This window comes from Battus philenor, unplaced genomic scaffold, assembly GCF_028537555.1.
Source record: "Battus philenor isolate CCGP_79_NKW_IND1 unplaced genomic scaffold, ilBatPhil1.0.hap1 SCAF_22, whole genome shotgun sequence".
NCBI classification, from domain to species: domain Eukaryota; kingdom Metazoa; phylum Arthropoda; class Insecta; order Lepidoptera; family Papilionidae; genus Battus; species Battus philenor.
This window is the reverse complement of record NW_027181685.1, coordinates 10,506,645-10,525,496: the sequence shown is the minus strand read 5'-3', so window position 1 is coordinate 10,525,496 and position 18,852 is coordinate 10,506,645. Positions and strand designations below refer to the sequence as shown.

Here is an 18,852-nt window from a genome sequence, read left to right as displayed (position 1 = left end):
AAATGTTTTTTTTTTGATTACATTAATCCTTAGTGGGCCACTGTAATCGAATATTTTCCTTACATATTTAAAACTGTTTTAAATAAAGTAATTATTTTAAAAAAAATACTATGTACTCTGCGAATTTAGGTATAATCTAGATTTATTCCAAATGAAAATTGAATTTGAAAACTAATAGCCTAGTAGCCAATTGAGTGCTCACACTTTTATGACATAAATGTCCTGTTAACATGAATGAATCGATTTATGGCATTAAAATATCGATTTCTGACTATTGACATTTAATTGACGTAAAAATATAAACAAAAGATCAAATTACTACGGAGAAAGTTTAATCCCCAAGCTCGTGTTATTCGAACGCTATTTAAGTCAGTAACGCTTCCTTAGACTTACCATTACGTACATGTCCGCGAACGGCCGCCGCTCCACACTATGCAACATTTATCGGTAGGTACAACACTAGGGATAACAAAAACAAATAAAAAGCGCGGGAAAAATAAATATTTTTTTTATAAACAAATCCTTAGTGAGGTGATCATGTGAAAGTGTTTTTGTGATTTGAAATACTAATTGTGATTTGTGATGAATTACAGTAAATATGATACTTCATACGAGAATATTACCCGAAGTAAGGTAATTTTTAATAATTAACGAGAATGTAATCAATAATTAAAACAACAAATACAAGTTCAGTGTTGCCATTAATAAAATAATTATATTTTCAATTAATGTAACATAATTGTTTTTATTATTATTTATCAACCATTTAATATTAAAATTATGTAAATCAAACAATAGATAATTTCTATGAATAAGTAAAAAAATATATATTTGATGAAAAATTAAAATGTTAAACCAACATTAAAAATACATTTAACGAAGAGACTTAACCAATAGAACATTCATATGATTAATCATATTCACAATATTGTAATATATAATTTGAATTCGCACCACGATTGCTCAAATATGAACAAAGCTATCATAATATGTCCATTTACGTCTGCTAGTAACGGATTCCTTGCTAGCAGAAATGGACATCGTTGAATTAGAGATACCTAGCCTTGTAATTGAAACAAACATTGTTAATTAGACTCTTGTACCTAGCGACAAACACTACAGTCCTTTCGCGTTAACAATACATTACCGATCCCGTAAATAAGCAGAGTTCGTAAATAGCTGTTGAAAAAAAGCATTCAACTGGCCATTGAATTTGACTTTTTTAAGGTTAACAGTCTATAATAAAAATATATCAATAAAATAATAATAATAAATTAAATGTATAACTAATATATAAGGTCATATTTGTTGCAGTGTTTTAAATCTTTAATAACTTAAAATAATTCTTAACGGGTTGTGACGTGAAAAATGTTAGGTTAAAAATTAATTTATGTACCTATGAAATTTTTTTTAAACAAACTTATTTTAACAAAATCATACTAATAAATAAACATGAATTTGGAGCATAAACAACTATTGCGTATGAAGAATAAAAATATATCAATTAAAAAAATTCCAAAACTCGCAAGGACCTAATAGCATGAATGGTTTTGTTTCAGACGGCATTCCTGATCATTGCGTTAGCGATAGCCGTCCATGATGGTGGCGCGACGGTACTCAACAAAAATCAAACGGACCAGATAGCGGAAGAGTCGAAAATTAAAACTATTACTATTGTGAAGGGTCCAAAGTACGTAAACTCTTCCCAAACCCCACCAGACCATCCCCTAACGACCAACCACACCCACAAACCTGAGCAGAGGCCGACCACAAAACCACCAATCATACCTACTCTTGAAAAACAAAAAAGAATACTCGAAATATCAAAACAGTACCATGGTCCTTTGAAAAGCGTTGCAAAACCAAAACCATATGCATATTCTCATAAATTTCAACCAATGTCAAATTCCCTATTCAGATTCCCTCGAGTTATTCCCTTACCACCAGGTCACCATTACTACACCAGCCAATCTAGAACATCACTTATTTTAGCTGCACCGGGGAAGACATATGTAGCGAAAAGTCCTAAATTCAGTTTACCGATACAAACAATCAACGGCATACGTTCAGATATTGTTAAACCACCAAAAATATCCAACACCACAACAACAACAGCCGCTCCAACAACGACAACACGACTGTTGAGAACAAAAAGAATATGGCCAAAGAGAATTTTGGAAAAGATGAATGCAACCTCTCACAACGAGACGGCGTCATTAGACAGAAATGAAACGAATACAAATTCAAACTTATCAGAAAACGAAATAGCAGCAAGCACACGTATAGGTTTCAGAACATTAAATATAGTAGACAAAGCTACTGAAACAACAACCTCGAAACCAAAACGTGGTTACCGCCCTGTAACTAGAGTACCGAAAAAAAAATTCACTACACAAGCTCCGAGCTTCGATGAATACGAAATAAACGATTGGGTACCAATAGTACCAACCCATTACCCCTCGTTCAAATTGAAAACCCAAACTCCAATTAATAAGCGATCAGACGTTCTATACCAAAACGTACTGACGCCAAGAAATCGAATGCTCTTCGTCAATCCCAACGGACTAAATACAATAAATCAACACCAAAAATTAACACCGGTACTGCAGAGAAAGAAGATGGTTTTCTTCACGAAGAAACAACTGAATCCATTTGTATATTCTGATTACAGTTCGCGGGGGTTACACTCTCCAGCGCCGTTCATTGTGACGGACCTCCCAACGCACCACGGCCACTACCCGCCAAAGATAGTCACCAAAATAAAGCATCATCATCACCATCACCATCATAGATATATAAAAACTGTTGAAAAACCTGTCAAAGTTCCGTTCAAGGTCGAAGTACCCAAACCCTATCCTGTAGAAAAGAAGGTACCTGTTCCTTATCCAGTCGAAAAGATCAAAATAATGGATAGACCATATCCAGTTACAGTCGAGAAAAAGATTCCATATCCCGTGGCGGTCAAAGTACCTCAACCAATACCTGTCAAAGTTGTAGAAAAGGAGTACGTTCCGAAACCATACCCGATAATCCATCACGTGCCGATAGTGAAACAAGTTGAAGTTAAAGTACCGCATCCAGTGCCGTATCCAGTGGAGAAAAAAGTACCATTTCCAGTTCGAGTCGAGGTGCCGGTAGATAGACCGGTCGCAGTGCCAGTCGAAAAGAAAGTGCCTTACCCAGTGCCCGTTAAAGTTCTAGTTCCCCAGCCTTATCCAGTCGAACGTAAAGTGCCTTACCCCGTGGAAGTGAAAGTAAGAGAACCAGTGGAAGTAATCAGACATGTAGCAGTCAAAGTACCATATCCACAGCCATACCCAGTGAAGGTGCCACATCCTGTTCCAGTGACAATCGAAAAGAGAGTGCCTTATCCTGTCGAGGTCGAGAAGAAGGTACCGGTTCAAATATTTGTACCACAAAAAGTTGAAATTGAAAAACGAATACCGGTGTACGTACCGAAACCTTATCCGGTAGAGAAAAAAGTACCATATCCGGTTAAAGTTCCGTATCCGGTGAAAGTGCCGGTAAAAGTTCCGGTGAAGGTGCCCGTGGAAGTTCCTGTATATATTCACCATCCATATTTAATGAGCGAAGACAGGTCTTATATGAGTAAGGGAGGAGACAGTTATATTAGTGAAACGAGATCAGATAATATAGCAACTAATACACCTGAACACACGGTCACTGTTCACGGTAACACTGGTTTTACTGGATTTCGGACATTGACTGATGAAACCGGGTCATCGTCTACGGAGACGCCTTGATGAGAATGAAATCTGTTCACTAAATTAATCTAGAGATTAGAAAATTTAGAATGTAAGGTTTATCATTGTACCTTATAGGATAGTAGGGATGCGCATGACAATTGTGGGATACGTGTATATGAGTAAATGAGATGCTGTGATGTTATATTTCTTTATTTGTCATCCTAGTTTTCCTTTGTTAGATCAAATTTTAAATATTGAAATATCTTCGATTACTCAGAAATCCAATCAGCAATGAGGGTATCCGTAAACGAACAGCAATGAACGACAAAACCCAGCAGATTAGCTAGTTGAAGTAGCAAGGCATATAGCTGCTTTTTTGTACCACAGACCGGCAAACAAAACTAATGTCAACAAAAAGCAAACAAGGTAGAAATACGACCTGTTTGAGGTTGTCGGAAAACCCTGGATGCAGGCTGCTTCCGTTTTCCATGGAAATCTATGGAAGGCCTATGTCCAACAGTGGACGTTCATATTACAGCTAAAATGATGATGGTGATCAAATATCGATCGTAGCGAATAATGCAAATTTAATAGCTTAAAAAAACTAAAGTGATACATGTATAATAAATTTTTATTACTTCAGTTTCACAGTACAATATAAAGAATTTTTAATTAGATTCATTCTACGGATAAAACTCAATAAATACATAATAATTAATACCATAATCAGAAGCAAAAATTCGCAATATATTACTGCACGATTATAGGTTATCATAGAATCTTGCCTGAGCTCAACTTAAGCTTCCGACTGTCTTAAAGAAAGTGGTCACTCTGAAATATATCATATTAAATTTTTATTATAATGGAAAACGACTGGCTAGTAACTTCTGGCTGTAATGTTTTTAAAGACTGATAGTAGATAATAGTTAACTTTAATATAAACAGATTATTCAAAACAATCGATTTGTTTTGATTTTTAAATAGAGTGTGCAAAACATTAATTGATAGCAAATGACCTGTACATTCGCTCCTTTAAATCTTTGCACGCGTCGTTCTGTCTGGCGGTTAAATATCAGATTGAACATACGACGATACAGCTAACCTGTGTATATGTCCAGTTAAAAAAGTTTTAACTAAGTCACGTACATATAAAGCGCAGTGGAATAAAATTTTTCACGGGAGTATCTTCACAACAAATGCAAATGGAACTTTTTCTTTCCCATGTTACGTTTGTTGTTGGTATCACTGAATCGAATCAATTATATGCGTTGAGTTTTCACGCATTTATTCGACCGCGACTGTTTCACTTTCGTTTGTCGCTTCCTTTTCCTCATTCAATGATCACTTATTGACGCATCAAGAGCACATGTTCACAAAAAAATGATGGTCAAACCACGTCTATTCAAGTTTAGTTTTACTGAATAAGAATTATAAAATCAATTTTCTACAAGATCAATGCATCTTAACAAAAAACTCAAGATTTTGATTTTTGTAAACAGATTTTAATTTGCTTTTGTCTATTAAACACTGATTATAGTGTAATGTAGTAGTGTAGTGTAATTAAATGCATTTTTGTTATATTTATTCCATCTAGCTCTCAAAATTTCACGGAAACAATATTGTTAGATGCCTTATTTTTAAAAAACGACGGAAGAATATAACAAAATTTAATATTATACTCAACGTACCAAAAAATAATCTAGTCAAATTTAATGTCTACATAAGTAATAGTTTGAAAATAGTAATCTTTTTAAACGCTCCCAAAACCCTTGCGGATTGAATTTTGTAAAATATCTGAACTCTACTCGGCAAAAGGAATTCTGCTACCGAATTAGATATAACGCGTTGTATATAGAAATAATATTACATATCCAGGACTAAAACAAAACAAAATTTGGCGCTCTTTCATATAGGAACAGTAATACAAATTTACATCAAATTAAAAGAATAATAAAAGAACCAAAAGATCAAAATTACACAATATAGAATTGTGTAAAAAATTATAAGTTGAAAAAAAAATTATTCAATAGTATTTCACTTTCAGGTTATGTAACATATGGCGTAGCAAGTTCTCTTAAATTTCGAGCGACGAAGGAATGAATTTGTTTTTACATTAAGTTACTCATGCCATACTTGTTAAGCTATTTGTCAAAAATTTATAAAAAATACATTATGTTTATGTCAGCGAGTTAAGGGAAGTGGCGGCATTATCTGGTTTTGACTTGGACGTGTTTAGGTTTACCTATTTCCGCGAGGAGGTAGGTAAAAAATGTTTTCCATTTAGTAGTGAGTTACTATGCCAAAAAATACTACGCTACTATGGACTACTCCTGTTATTATCAAATCGAAAGATGCCTTATTTTGAATTGGAACGAGGACATGTCATATTTACGCGTCACGCGTGATGCGTACAAGACAGTGCACGCAGAGGCGATGACGTGAAAAACAATAGCCGGCTGGAATCTTTGCATGTTTTTTGTTCTGAGAGTAATGTATGTATTTTAACAGTAGGTTTTTTAGGTCTACGTGTCGTCGTTTTGTCAACATAAATACAGACTTTTTAAAGTATATTAATTATTATTGGAATAGGAAATTAAAAATCGAGAAGTTTTTAAACCTATACAAAATGTTATTAAGGAATGCTTGTGTTGTCGAGAATTTTACTATGAATGTTCCTTGTCATGCGTCATAGCGTTGGCCAACGCGGTACCCTGTATTGACGTCGTCAACTAACATGACGATTGTTCTCTTTTCGCTTAAAGTGTGTCGACGGTCTATACTCGCAAGTTAACAATTGGACAATAACATTTATGGTGGCAGCTGCAGATGGACCAACTTAAAGTAATTGCACCATAAATCAGTGACATAAGTAGGCTTTTTTACAGAAATATATTAATTAATTAAAATAAGGAAATCTATCGGTGGGTCATTCTCAGCAATTTTCACGACAATCTATATATATAGAAATTAATGTTTGTCTGTATATCCATCATAGAATCGTAAACAAATGACCGATTTTCAACACATGGCGTCACTGTCATTCCATTGAATTTCATTTCTTTCCGTGACAGTAAATGCTGATTTGAATTGAAAGAAAAACAACGAACGAATGATGACATTTCGAAATGTGTGTGACATAAGAATTTATGTAAATTGTCTCATGTCACGCTCACATAAAAAACTAAAATTTTTTTTGTTACTTTGCACGCGGATTAAGTCGCGAGGCACAGTAGTTTGATATATAAAAATAATAATTGAAATCGTCTGTCATGCTACTAATTCTTTTCTAGTATAAACGTTTCCAGCTTGCTTCTGATTTACTTAATGATACAAAATGCGTTAAAGATTAAAGAGAAAGCATATATTTTGATTAGACACACCTTTATTAAAACCCACGACAAATTATCTGATTGTTGATCTGATCTTGATCGTTAAAACCGAAAGATCGAAAAAAATTTACATGTAATATCTTTTTGTAAGAAAAAATTTCAAATTAAACTTATATGTTAACTAATCTAACTATCCACTTCGAAGTGTGAAGATGGATTGTCCTCCGTAATACCTATTTATTAAAACAATACTTCTGGTCATGTGGTATTGGATCAGCAGATATGGGCGTGCTTTCCCATGCCTTAAATAGTTGGAACCTGATTGAACAGCACATTGATGCTACATAAGCAGATTCCTTATACAAAATGTTTGTAACAACTAATTGCAATTGATACCCATATAAGTCTGAAATTGTTATATTGACACAAAATCTCACATAATTAATAATATTTTGCAATAACTAATGGTTCATTATCGCGCTTAATATTGCGTCAAGTGACTTTCCTCATCGTGACTATGTTTTCATACGTCGGGGTCCAAATAATTGTATATTTTATGAAGTGAAAACTTAAATAGACAACCTAATTGTAAAGCAAGGGAAAGGAATTCTTTGTGAGTAAAATAATAAATTAAAAAAAATTATAACATTTATTTAATATTAAATGGCAGAAATGTAATCAAAATGCTAAAAAACAGCATAGTATCTGTATATTCCTGTTTAATTAAATTATTATAATTAAGGTGAAAAAAAAAACACTCCAATTATGGTGAACCAAAGAAATATATTTTTATTAGATAAAACATGAAATTCATAATTTCTTTTTTAACAAAAAATTATTAATACAATTAATCAGTACAAAGAAATGCATTCTTAAATAAAGTATTTACATTGTTTGTCAAATTGTTGCAATTATTTCACTTTAATAAACTGCCACTCCAGCTCATATACACCTACTGAGTTCTGATTTTTCTCATCATAATCCACCCATTCCTTCTCCGAAAGGTCAACTTCTTCAAACTTTTTTCCTGAAAAAAAAAAATTAGACTTGATTTAAATTAGACACACAATTGAAATTGATTGCAAAAATACTATGCCCACAGCAAAAAGAGTTTGTTACTGGCAGAAAAAATATTACAAATTTAGAAAAAAAATCATCTTCAACCTCCTTTCTGGGAGGTGATATGGATGGAATCCTCCCATTTATTCTGACTCAAATGTTTAATAACAAAGTCACAATAACACTATTGTCTATTTATTATCAAACCGAAGGATTGCATCATTTCATATAAAATACAGAATGTAAGTGAACATTGTCCTTACAGAGAAAAGGTGAGGTGAAGTGGCAATGTGTGTATGTATGATGTATGAATGAGAAATGTCAGAATGTCTGTGTGGGAGTAATTTGTTTTGTTGTGGAGACTATGTTGATATATTTTAAACAGGAGGAGTCCACTGCCCCACAGGGGTCTTCTTTACAGATTTCCTGGACTGCCTATAAGCGGCATGCATCCAGTATCTTCTGAGTGACAAACTCAACATTTCATTTTCACCTTGTGGGTAGACATCTTCCTCTGCACTTGCCAGCTCTTAGTCTATACACTAGAACCCTAAAGCACAGAAGTTTCCTTTACAGATTTCCAATAGGATTGGCTAGAAGCAGCATGCATCCAGTATCTTCTGACAAACTTAAAAAGATTATCTATCCACCTTGTGGGTAAACATCAACCCCTGTATTTGGTAGTGCCTGGTCTCCACTCTAAAACCTTAATATCCCTGCGGGCATCTGTTCCTTATGCTATGTGGCCTGCCCACTACTATTTCAACTTCCCAAACTGCAGCGCTATGGCAGTTATTTTCGAACCAGACAAATTCAAAACTCATTAAGCAACTGTAAGCTTGGAAATAAGGTTTGAGGTTAGATCACATATAACTGCCATAAATCAAAATTAATAGTGTAAGACATTTTTTATACAATCTTTTTTTGTTAGGAATTTGTCAGGAAAACTTACAGGTTTCATAACATTGTAAAAAATTATTTAAAAAGAGAAACAATGTAATTATCAACATTGTTATTTCAGCCATAGCCTCTCTCATATATATAGAATTAGTTCACATGAAATATTAAAGAAAGAGAGATGTCAGGAGACTACAAAAAAGGCTACATTTTCTGCCAAGTGTAGATAAAAGACATTTATACATTTTGCTTGGACGAGAACTCAGGTCTAGTAAAGTTATTTTATATGTACTTCAGTGTAAAAGTGGTATATAATTGCTTGATTGTTATAAATAAAATATAGATACAAAGAATGACTAATTAGAATGTAGAAGCAGGAGTCACAGACAATGTGTAGCTTGTACAGCTGGAGCGTTCAGATCTCTGCACAACACTGTTAGGTCTTGAGAAAACAAAATGTACATACTTTGGGAGTCCAAGACCAGTCATTGAGAAAAACTTTGGGGGAGGCCTATACTTTGTAGTTGGGGTCTATCAGCAGACATGATGATGATGAAGGTCGTTCATATGTACTAAAAAGAAATTTCAATTACCATCATCTTCAGCCTCTGCAATCCATCCAGACTTAGGCTCAAAATCCACTGGCTCTATACCTCTACAATCGAATATTACAAGTGTTTTGAATTTGCCAACATCATTACTTGTATACACTCCTGCAAAATTCACCATATTTATAATTGAATTGTATGTACAGAAAAAATAGATATTTTATACAAAAACTAATAACTTTTCAACCATCCTACTGGATGTTTACCATTGTAAAGAAATGCGGATTGCAGACAATTATTATGTGCAGTTACATTTTTAAGTGAGCAAATAACAAGTAAGAATATTATCTATTTAATTGACATAGTTTTAATCAACTAACCAATGAATTATATTGTACATTTGCTGGTTATAACAGCATGTAGTAAATACTGCAGTAGAATATATCGACCAAAAAATCTAGGGTAAATGTATAGCTTATTTGTGTGTAAAAATCTTCAAAGCTTTTACACCTATTCACTGTTTAGTTTCACTCTGAAATATGTATTTTTCCTATGGTAATGCCATAAGCCAATAATCTAACATTACAGAATCTACAGGGACAGATTGTAAACAATAATTACTATAAATATGTATTTGATTATTGTAATTCAAACTTTAAAAATGAAAAGCATTTTCAAAATTAAAACTTATTTTAAAAAATTACTATTTATTTTTATTATTACAGTTATTGTTGCTTTATATCTGAAACTTGATCTTTAGATAGGATGTACCAAATATTAATGGACAGGAAATGAGCTGTACATTTAGCCCTTTAAAGCTTTCACATCTATAACCAATCATCTTGTAAATTTAAGTTAGCAATATATATTATAATAAGTACAAATATACCATTGCTTCCCTCAATGACATCCATACTATTTTCTCTGGAGCACAACTTGCATTTAATTAAAAGATTGGTTTCGGACCTGTTGTGTTTCTGTGGAATTTTCTCGGCTTCCGTGAGGTCATGGAACTTCTCCGAAACCTCACCACAGCTACCGCATTTTAGTTTTAAAAACCACTGATAGTAAGGATGATTTGTGTACAACTTTTCAACACATTCTAATGTCGCCTTAATTTGTAAAGCTATTTTCACCATTTTTTGAGTATTAGTAGTTCTAATAGTGTTTCAAACACCGGATAAAATATAATAAATACGACGGTTTAGATGAAATGTCAGTTTTTTTTTTCATTTGACAGGTAAGTCAATGGACGGTAGATCTTACGACTCCGTGTTACATGTATTATGCGTAGTGCCATAGAAATATTTCTATGAGAAACTCCTTGCGTTTATTAAACTTTGGGGGTAGATTTATTAAATGAATAAAACTTTTTTCTTTAATTTAATATATGATTAAACAGGATACGACTGGGACTGGATACAAAATAAAACAAAATTCATATGGCTTTATATAATTTATTTTTATAATACATTTTGTATAAATCTAATACCCATAGTATTGCATTTCATTTTACTTTAATGATTAAATAAAATTTAAACTGTCAGTTCATATTACAGGAATCTATTTATTGCCGTAAATTATGTAAGCAACTATTTGAAGCACAACGTAAATTCTATACAACTACAGGCATAGAATGAACAAATCATATATTTCTCGATTTCATTATAAAGCCAATAAAATTCGTTTCTTTGTTCTGCCTTTTTATCTATGTAATGTCATTGTGGATATTGATTTTTTAATAATAATAGATATCATGAATACCATGTAGCTTCTTAGCATTTGTTAATGTCTTATGCTCGGGGTAAAGGTGCTACCCTAATGGAATTTCCTTGTGAATCTGCATGTAAAGTTAGACCCATTTCATGCAATACTTCATTATCGACTGGGCCTTGAAGAGTCATTTTTGATATCACCTCCTGTAAAGAAATATATGTAAAAACATATGCTGAAAACAATGACAAATTCTCATTTCATTAAAGTAAAACGTCTTAATACACAGGGTGATCGATTATGAGTGTGAACGCTTATAAGATGGAAATGTATTTAGCTCATTGAAGTTTATTATAATATAATGATAACATAGTAAAAGTTTTTTCAATTTAGGAATACATGTTAAAATTATTTATTGTTAACTATCTGTCTCTGCAGACTATCTAGAAGTCTGTCGCATTCAACATAATTTAATGGTGATCATTCTACATAGCACTGGAAATAGGTATAAAAGCTTTTTGCTGACAAATTAGCTATACAATTCCTCCATTTAAGGTTTTACACCTATAACCAATCATCTTGTATATTATCATTAATTTCGCAGTAAGACAATAAATGAGATTTAAAAAAATGTTATTTAGTACTTGATATGAAGCATGCGTTTTTGATAATGAAGGTACCAAATGTTTTACATACCTGATTCTCTGGACAGTTCTCGCACAAATTGCGAACAGCAAATATGACCCATTGCATTATGACTGCATATTTTAAGGATTATTAATTGTCTTAAATCCCATTTTGCATACTTATTCTAAGCAATTTCTGCTTTGATGCAGAAATTTTGTTATATATGTCAAAAATATAACTAAAATTTTTAATCACTATGGGAAACTTTTTTTAAGTATAGTTTTGTTTCAACTGAAAAATGGATTAGTGAAAGGAATTGTATCATGATGACCACTGTTAACTTAGCAATAATGAACCTTACTTTAGCACCTCGGACTTAGGCTTACAACTTAAATGAGTGTATGAAAGATTAAGGATGGTTAAGGAACAGTGAGATTTATTATTTGGTCAGTGGGGGTACAAGCCTCTCCAATGATTGCCATCGCTAAAAGCGGATTGGAGGGGCAGTAACTGCGGCCCCTGGAGGTTTAGAACACTATGACTCTAAGGTCACTCAAGTGAACGTTTTATTTAGAGGTCCTATCGCTTGACTTTTCAATGAATATCTGTTTATTCTTCAACATTAAGTTAAAAGTCATAATATTGATTAAAACTGTATATCAAAAGGATACGTGGATTCCGGGCATCTATATTGCAGCAGTCCAGCAGTACTGGTATAACTTCTAACTCTCTCATCTGGAAAATCAATATTTCAACTTATTTCAATGTTTTTAGTGAGCACAAAAAATACACAACAGACATTAGCATATCTCAATATCAAAATATTTTTTATTTGAATAGTGTTACAAGTACTTTTAAATTATCAATGTCGGCATTGTTAGCCTTATAGAAAGCTTTCACCGGCTCGGAAGGCAATTTTGCACTTTACCTAAAAATTATTCATTTCTGTTAGCAATAAAGTTGAATGCTGTATGTATTTTACAATATTGGGATTAGAAATAAAATTAGAAACCTGCACCAACCGGCCGCCCCTTAATGGACGTTTTATAAATGATAGCATTGAAGACAACAATGGTACATGATCAATGAACGACAAGAATATAATTTTGGAACCTGACTTCAATATTATGGCAAGTTCTTCTAAAAGTGTAATAGTCTCAATCAGGTCACTTCCAATGAATAAATTTGTAATATAAATTTATTCATTGGAAGTGACCTGATTGAGCATTTTGTGAGGATGTCTAATAGGTATCATTGTCAAATTGTGGAGAAGTATAGAATTAAATCAAGAACGAAAAAATGGAAAGACGTCGCCATGACTAAAATGAAAAAAAATTAGAGCCAGTGTTCTTCTGGGAAAAGTAAAGAAGGTCGTTCTCTACGATTATTGGTCTAAAGATCTATTTATAGAAACGCTGTTCTTCTCGAAAGCTATGAGCAGAAACAGATTTTTACAAATAATGCAACCGAGCCAGTGTCTTGGACAATCTACGGCTGAGTGGGTGGTGAAAAGAACAAGTGTTAAGTTAATATTTACCTGTCTTCTATTTTCCTGATGTTTCCAACATAAATTGGCTAGAGTCCGAACTAATGCCGCCTTAAAACCAAACGCAACGTGTCGTTCCACAGTTTCAACAGAAGTGACCGCCTTTTTTGCAGTGTTCATGTCAATTGCACCCAACCTATAATGGATAAGTTCACAATAAAAAAAATGAAATTTATTTATCATGTGTAAATACAAAAAATAAATCTTTATTCTAGGTCAATAGCAAATTATTTATTCTTGGATTAGATTGAAAATATGTATAAGATTCTTCTCAGGGCAGGTAGGTATTGAGGTATTTACAACACGAAGCCTGAAGCAAAAGTGTGTATATTCATTCGAGCTTCGCCCTTCTTATATCGACGTCATTTATATCAACGTAAGTAAATAATTTTATTTGTGTGCTATTCCCAGTTTCGACGAGCCGCTAGCAATGATGTAATGTTGTCCCTACACATGCATTCAAAATTAATTGATCTCCATACGAAGTACCTACCCTTACCTTGTTTTCTGTGTATCAGGTGAATCAATCTTTACCGATGGTATTTTATTATTTACATTTTCTTCTGTTATCTTCACTTCTTTCACTGGTTCCAATTTCTTTTCAACATTTGTAGCGTCACCGCGCGTTTTCTCTGATGAGATTCCCAATATTTTCTGCAACTGTTCACTTAAATCAAAATCTGTTGACAAATTTTGACTTTTCTTAACTTCCTTTGGCGTGTCGGGAGACTGTTTCTGTGATTCAGCTTCAGGTACAGCATCAGATAAAGGTGGGGATATCTCACTAGGTGATGCTTTCACTTCTTTTGTTTCCGTTGGCATATGGATCTCAGTTGGAGGATCATTAGGAGAACTTTCTTGAGAGTCTGTTCTGCTGCTCTCTTGTAGATCAAGTTTTGGTTGTAATCCAACTGGAATAACCTCTGCTATAGTGTTCATGCTACCTGAAGGTGATTGAGAGTCAATTATTAACGGTGGTTCATTATCATCTCCCATATCTATTTTATGCTCAAGACTTATCCTCCTCGTCGGTAGAGAAATGCGTTCATCAGTTTTAGGTACAGAACTACTTCTTTTGAACGCGACTTTAGTCAAATCATTATCAATTTTCACATTTGGATTACATTCAGGACTTCTATTTTTAGGGTCTGGCATTGACTCCATAAATTTTAAAGGTAGATTTTCTAATGTATTTAAAGTTTCCATTTTATCAAGATATGTTGGATTTTCATTACATTCAAAGTACTGTTCACTGCTTTCTGACTCTGTGCATTCTGATGTCGTCTCATTGCAGGACAACATATTATCAGCAGAATCATTTTTACATAATGGATCTGTAATATAATGTAATAATTACCAAAAACAACACAGAAATACATAGAAGTGTAAAAAAATGTAGTCTAATTATATATAGGTAATTATTAAAAGTGACGAAAATAAGAAATGTTGCCATGGTATAAAGAAGTTTAAAACTCAGACATTGCATAAATGTGGAATAAGATTTATGCCCTTGTAAATATTTGCCAAGGATTAATAATTATTACAGTAATTGAACCCATAATTATTACAGTAATTGAACCCATAGGAATATTCGATACTTCGCAAATAACACCAAATGATGGCAAGACTATAAACCGTAATAAATATACACCTGTGAAACAAATAACTTAAACTTTAATAAAATAAGAATAGACTGTGATACATTGTTACAGACAGACCTAAACTGTGATAATTGAGGATAGGATGTAAGGCAATGCAAAGAAGGAAAATTAAGAATGAATGAGGATGTTAGGTTATGTGATATATGTTAGACGAGTGAATGAATGATTATGTGAAGACTGGAAGAAGAGACTGAAAATAAAAAAATACTTCAAAAATTTATTAAAAATCTGATAGCCTCTTTCCCACAATAAGCTAGGTGTGTATGAGAGGAAAGAGGACCAATAAAAAAATATGGCAAGTTAAAGTATTTTTAATTAATATTTAGTACATACAAATGTCTGCATATAGATTCCATTAATGATAATGTTATAGTAAAGTAAAAAGTAATTTTCGTACATGTTCCATGCAAGTAATTTTTCAGAGCATTATATTATAGTGATACCGAAACTGTTGTATTGTGCCATAGTAAAGAGAGTTGAGGTGGGGGCAAGGATAAAAGTGCTTGTCTATTGCTACCACAAGAGTTGATAGTGGAATGACGGAAGGAGTGGCTAATCCACCCTTCAAACTTGCTGCACCTATAGCTAAGAGCTGTACAGCAGCTTCATTTGCACTATTGCATTTAAATAAAATAGATTCTTTTAAAATTAAACATTTCTTTCCTTGCAATTTAATAAAACTTTATCAACTTACTTTCCTGTGGTATGTTGACTGATGATATATTTTCATCATTTATAAGTTGTTTCCCAGTTGCTTCATAAAGTTTGTTGATGGATGAAAAGAAGTTGTTGCTCTCCTTGCCCAACTTGTGGATAGCTCGAAGTAAGACTAAAATTCACAGCTTCATCAATTTACAATAAAATAAAATAATTTAGATATCTTTTGAGTGACAAAATGTAGTACATACAAGTAACCAGCGAGTATAAATTTCAAAGTCGTATTCAGAAATCTCAAAGCCATTAAGGTTGTTACTGTTCTATTTTTGAGTATAAACAAAACAAAAAGTGAGTGGGAATTACCAAATTTATTTTGCATAACCGTGCAACTGGTAGGCGTCCTACCAGCTTTAGTTTTTAGCTTTTTAATCTAGTTTATGGACCCTTCCACTCTGTGAACTCAGTACCGATGAAGCTGTAAAAGCCCTAGGGCTAACAGCATTAACATTAACAGAAAGAAATTTTCATAACTTTAGAAATATACATATATGTATTTACTCCCACACACATAGCATGAACAATTGCTCATTTAAGTGGTAGTGGGCAGTGCACAATGCTTATGCAACCAATGGCTGTTGGGTATGGAAGGTGGTAATTGTCAGTTCTATAGATGAGATGTAGTTGGGCCCCCCCAGGTGGACTAGGACCTTGGTTAAGGTCACAGGAAATCGCTGGATGCAGGCAGCACAAGACTAGTCACCATGGCAATCTTTGGTCGCCTAGTAGTGGGCGTCTATCAGCTGATCTGATGATGAATTAGGCATCCAATTATCCAATCTCCTTTCATCCATTGGAAAACATGACTCATTCTTATAGATTTTAAATCCTTCAACCTGAACCAAGTGTTTAGATACAACTTTTATAGTGTAAATAGCCAAGGTACGGAACAACATACCAATGTCATTGTTTCCTGCTAACTATAATTTGGGAGTCTTCAAATCAAGAAGGAAAGGTTTCTTCTATGCAAGCATGTAGTATCATAGACATTGTCATCACTTAACATCAGATGAGACAGAGGTCAAATGATTTGCCTATACTTAAAAAAAGTAGTAATTCTAAATCTACTGTTTGAATACATGTTCAAATTTTCATTAACAAAATATATTAAAATAGAGCTATAACTTACAAGCACAGTTGATGAAAAGAGATGTATCACTTTGCAGACAATCCATGTAAGCATCCATACTTGAAGCAGTTGCTATTATTTCCAGCAAAAACACCACCTCCTGAGGCTCTATACTATTCACATATTTGTCCACGGTTTTCAGAATACAATCTGATTTACTTTTAAATTCATGCGCCATAAATTTGACAAAATTGACTGACACATTAATGTCCTGAGATTCCGTTGACATTAAAATGTTATATGCTAAATTTAATACAAGCATGCGGCACTCTGGTTCCAATTTTGAATATAATCTTTCTATGTAGGTATTCTCTACACCTATTAGATATTCAATAATCAAATGTGGGTACTCAATGTTACCATTATTGTACATATAGGCTAATGAATTTAGTAATGAAACATCATCTGGCAACACATTTGGTTGACCTAAAAGAATGTTGTAAACAATCATTGCCGCAGCTGAAGCTATTTTATCATTTTGGCCAATTAAACAATTTAAGATGATTGCATCAAACTTATTCCAAATCATAATCTGATTGAATGGATTGTTGACAACAAGGTTTCCAAGCGTCTGTATGAGAACAGTCATGCATGTCTCGAATTTCTTTTGTAATTCCTCATTAAGTATTTCAACACTTGGATGTTGATATTCTGTGGCTAAAATAAGCATGGAGTCTAGTATTGACAACTCTTTGGAGATGTAAGTTTGCATTTTTGTACCAGCAGCTGCACAGGATCGTACTAGACGGAGGCATTGTTCTGCCACTGCAAGAGTGCTACGGTTGTAGGAAGCCTGCTCCACATCCAGCCTCATTATATGTAGGACTTCTGCTATCAATCGTAATGTGTATTCTGATGCTTTTTTGCTGAAAATTTAAAATAAACCATGTAATTATAATGTAGTTTTAGTATATTATTAAAAATGTTTTTTTTTGCTTATAGCCAGAACCTTAAATGGTAATTATTTATTTTTGAAAGTGAAATTTCTATGATGCAATTAATTCACTTAATAAACTTTTTATATTAATTATTCAAATAAATCAACGATTTTGTACCCTAACAAACCTTTATCATCACCTATTCAGCCATAAAACATTCCCTGCTAGGTATAAGCCTCCTCAAAGATTTCCAAAAAATTGGATGAGTTTTATATATATAGATAAAAATTATTATAAAAGATTAATGGATAAATGAAGATTTGTGATGAAGGTTATAGATCCCATTTGGCCTTTGATTGAAATGTAAATTATACACATAAATCTTCAGTCATAGAGATAGTTTCTATCTTAGTGATTTTTAACGATTTTCTTACGGTCGCAACCGGCCAGTTTCTGCATCTCTAGAAAGCTGTGCTTCTGCTCGTAACATTTCTTCCACGGCGTCCCATTCTCCAGTTTCTAACTGAAAATTTATAAGCTTAGCATCTAAAAGAATTTCTTCAGCAAACCAGACACTTTTATCACGAGACATATTAGAGAATCCACTGTTAATATCTTCTTTTTAATTAAACTAACAAACCGCAACAATAAGAATAAATGATTTGTGTCAACTGTCAAATGAACGTCAAATTCGTATGGCTAGAAAATAACATAGATTCACAAGAATTCACTACAACAAGATCTCTTTAATGGGTTAGATTCGTATAATTGTTTTTTAACAACTTTGCGTGATTTTTTGCAGTAGCTAATGTAATTACAGATTATACTATGTCAATAGGAACGTAATTAGTTTTTTTACATAGGTTCACTTCGTAAAATTATTGAAATGAATGTCTTACTCTCCTCACCAGTTTTGTGTAATAAATTGTTTTGATTTGCACCTTTATATGAACAATAGTAATAGCATCTAGACATTTTACGCATAATGCTCCATTTAATGTCTAGAGAAGTATAAACTGCTTGTAAAGGAATAGAAATTTTTAT

At 33.0% G+C, this 18,852-nt stretch overlaps 3 protein-coding genes across 3 annotated transcripts; 1 reads left to right on the top strand and 2 right to left on the bottom strand.

The window, feature by feature from the left end:
• Positions 1 to 432: 432 nt before the first annotated feature.
• LOC137923761 (uncharacterized) lies at positions 433 to 3,764 on the top strand. The gene is made up of 3 exons (XM_068767027.1): positions 433 to 447; positions 1,560 to 1,690; positions 2,672 to 3,764. The coding sequence occupies exons 1-3, from the start codon at positions 433 to 435 to the stop codon at positions 3,762 to 3,764; spliced, it is 1,239 nt and encodes a 412-aa protein (XP_068623128.1).
• Positions 3,765 to 7,855: 4,091 nt separating this feature from the next.
• On the bottom strand, positions 7,856 to 10,740 carry LOC137923792 (UPF0587 protein CG4646). The gene is made up of 3 exons (XM_068767065.1): positions 10,430 to 10,740; positions 9,586 to 9,705; positions 7,856 to 8,063 (listed from the first exon to the last, which is right to left on the bottom strand). Exons 1-3 carry the CDS (start codon positions 10,677 to 10,679, stop codon positions 7,948 to 7,950), a joined length of 486 nt encoding a protein of 161 aa, XP_068623166.1. The 5' UTR covers positions 10,680 to 10,740; the 3' UTR covers positions 7,856 to 7,947.
• A 281-nt stretch (positions 10,741 to 11,021) lies between these two features.
• LOC137923706 (uncharacterized) lies at positions 11,022 to 18,457 on the bottom strand. Its single transcript, XM_068766953.1, has 8 exons — positions 18,243 to 18,457; positions 16,931 to 17,796; positions 15,782 to 15,916; positions 13,926 to 14,760; positions 13,418 to 13,562; positions 12,552 to 12,615; positions 11,950 to 12,011; positions 11,022 to 11,459 (listed from the first exon to the last, which is right to left on the bottom strand). Exons 1-8 carry the CDS (start codon positions 18,398 to 18,400, stop codon positions 11,334 to 11,336), a joined length of 2,391 nt encoding a protein of 796 aa, XP_068623054.1. The 5' UTR covers positions 18,401 to 18,457; the 3' UTR covers positions 11,022 to 11,333.
• Positions 18,458 to 18,852: the final 395 nt, after the last annotated feature.